At 34.8% G+C, this 2,200-nt stretch overlaps 1 protein-coding gene across 1 annotated transcript; it reads left to right on the top strand.

Moving 5' to 3' along the window:
• The first annotated feature begins 1,114 nt into the window (after nt 1-1,114).
• LOC113294798 lies at nt 1,115-1,720 on the top strand. The gene is made up of 2 exons (XM_026543175.1): nt 1,115-1,502; nt 1,557-1,720. Exons 1-2 carry the CDS (start codon nt 1,115-1,117, stop codon nt 1,718-1,720), a joined length of 552 nt encoding a protein of 183 aa, XP_026398960.1.
• The last annotated feature ends 480 nt before the right edge of the window (nt 1,721-2,200 follow it).

The raw sequence follows: 2,200 nt of genomic DNA, 5'->3' as shown, positions 1-2,200 counted from the left end.
TTCTTCTTACTGAACTCATATCAGAATTACTTTAGTGTTTAGTTAATTGAAGAAATTAATGAATCACTATACCTGTGTACAACAAGTGAGGAAGATTAGAGTTCGGGTTTACCTGGATTTCAATTATTGGGTTCAATAAATACACTCCTATCGGTGATGGCGTCCTGGTGCCCGAGAAGAATGAGAACATGTGGTTGTCAAAAAATTGGGCATTCGTTAAGTTGGAGGGTATTTTGGGTAGACCAGCGTACACGTGTACAATTTGCGCCACGCGTGCACAAGTGTTGACTCAGCTAACTGATATTTGGATGGAAAATGTAACGACAGGAGGAAACACTAATTTCAATCTATTTGGGGAGGAAATGCAAATTACCGATCTTTAAAGGGGAGGAAACTCAAAATAACCCTAAAATGAAATTCAAAAGATTGTAAGGGTTTAAGATTAAAGGGTATGAATCATATGGTAATTCACAATTCGGTTAATTATGGAAAAGGTAGCATATGGTTATTATGGAGTGTTTCTATTGCAACTCGAACTGTTGTTTCAATAACTAATCAAGTGATCATTATTAGTGTTGCATGGGTTTTGGTATCAGATGTGCATCCTGCTTCTTTGACTATTGATAGAAGGGATTTATGTGATGAGTTATAAATAATCAGTGAGATGAATTTACCATAGTTAGTTATTGGAGAATTTAATACAGTATTGAGCATGGAGGAGAAGGTGGAGGTAGAAATCCTCTTAGAGTTTCTATGTAAGATTTTCATGATTTTTTGAATGCTTGTTGCCTGATGCAAGCTCCAAAATCAAGCCTTCAATATACTTGGTGTAACAATAGAGTTGGGTTGAACATAATTTTGTGTACATTGGACAAAGCACTTTACAATTTGAAGTGGATGGACTTATATCCTGAATGGAGTTGTAGAGTTGGGGTAAGAGGAGTGTCAGATCGCAGTCCTCTTTTGAATTCTTGTGTGAACATTCTAAAACCAAAAAATATTCCATTTAGAGTTCTTAAAATTTGGCTTCAGCAGGTTGGGTTTAAATATTTAATTTAGCAAGTATGGAATGAGGAAGTGAGAGGCAACTCAGTTTTTGTGTTTATGAAAAAAAATGAAGTTACTAAAAATAGGAATTAGGAAACGATATTGGAATGTTTTTGGTGATGTAATGTTGAAGATGAAAAAAGCTGATGAGGAAGTGATGAGAACTTCTTTATTATCTGATATGAATCCAAGTGATATAATTTTTCTTAATAATTTAATCACTGCTAGAGGAAAATATGAAATGGTAATCCAACAACATAAAGCAATTTTACATCAAAAGTCTAGAGAAAAATGGTTGAAGGATGGAGCTGCTAACACTAGATTTTTTCATACTTCTGTTAAAATTAGAAAAGCAAGAAATGCTATCCCTGAAGTTGAAGATGAGAATGGTTCAATTTTAGTTGATCAAAATGGGATAACAAGCATTATGGAAAAGCATTTTGAGGAGAAGTTCAGTTAGTAGATAATTTTTTTTTTTGAAGTTATTCCTGAGGTGGTTACAACTGAAGATAAAGTGATGATGGAAGCAATTCTTACTCCTGCTGAAATCAAAGAAGCAGTTTTTCAATTAAATGTTGATAGTGCACCAGGTCCGGATGGATTTCCTGGTTTCTTTTATAGGTTTGCTTGGGATATTATTGGTGATGGAGTGATTCAGGCAATTCAATTCTGAGAAATGGCTTCATTCCTAGAGGTTTAAATTCTAATTTTTTTATTACTTCTTCTTAATGTAAGTTGTGCTAGGAAATCAAGTTAATTCAGACTCACTGGTCTTAGTAATTTCAGCCTCAAAATCTTTACAAAAAGGGAAAATTGGCAATGTGTCCCGTTTTCACTAGTTCGTTGGGGATCTATCCCATAACGGAAAAATTTAAGAAATCTATCCCGGAGAATAAAACTGTTAAATTATTAACAGCCCACATGTGTGGGATTACACATGCACCAATTTAACATTTTTACCCTTTTGCGCCTAGAGTAGTTTAGGATTTGACAGCACGCGCTTTTGGCATGTCAGTATTGTTCCAATCCTTTTGGCTCGTGCGTACAAGATATTAATTAGTACTGACTAACTCCCTATGTAGGAGTAGTGTAGAGTTTTGACAAGTTTATTGTGTGCTAATTTTGTGTAGGTGGCAACAAACGAACGAAACCT

Source organism: Papaver somniferum, chromosome 7, assembly GCF_003573695.1.
Source record: "Papaver somniferum cultivar HN1 chromosome 7, ASM357369v1, whole genome shotgun sequence".
Taxonomy (NCBI): domain Eukaryota; kingdom Viridiplantae; phylum Streptophyta; class Magnoliopsida; order Ranunculales; family Papaveraceae; genus Papaver; species Papaver somniferum.
This window is presented reverse-complemented; position numbering and strand designations above follow the sequence as displayed.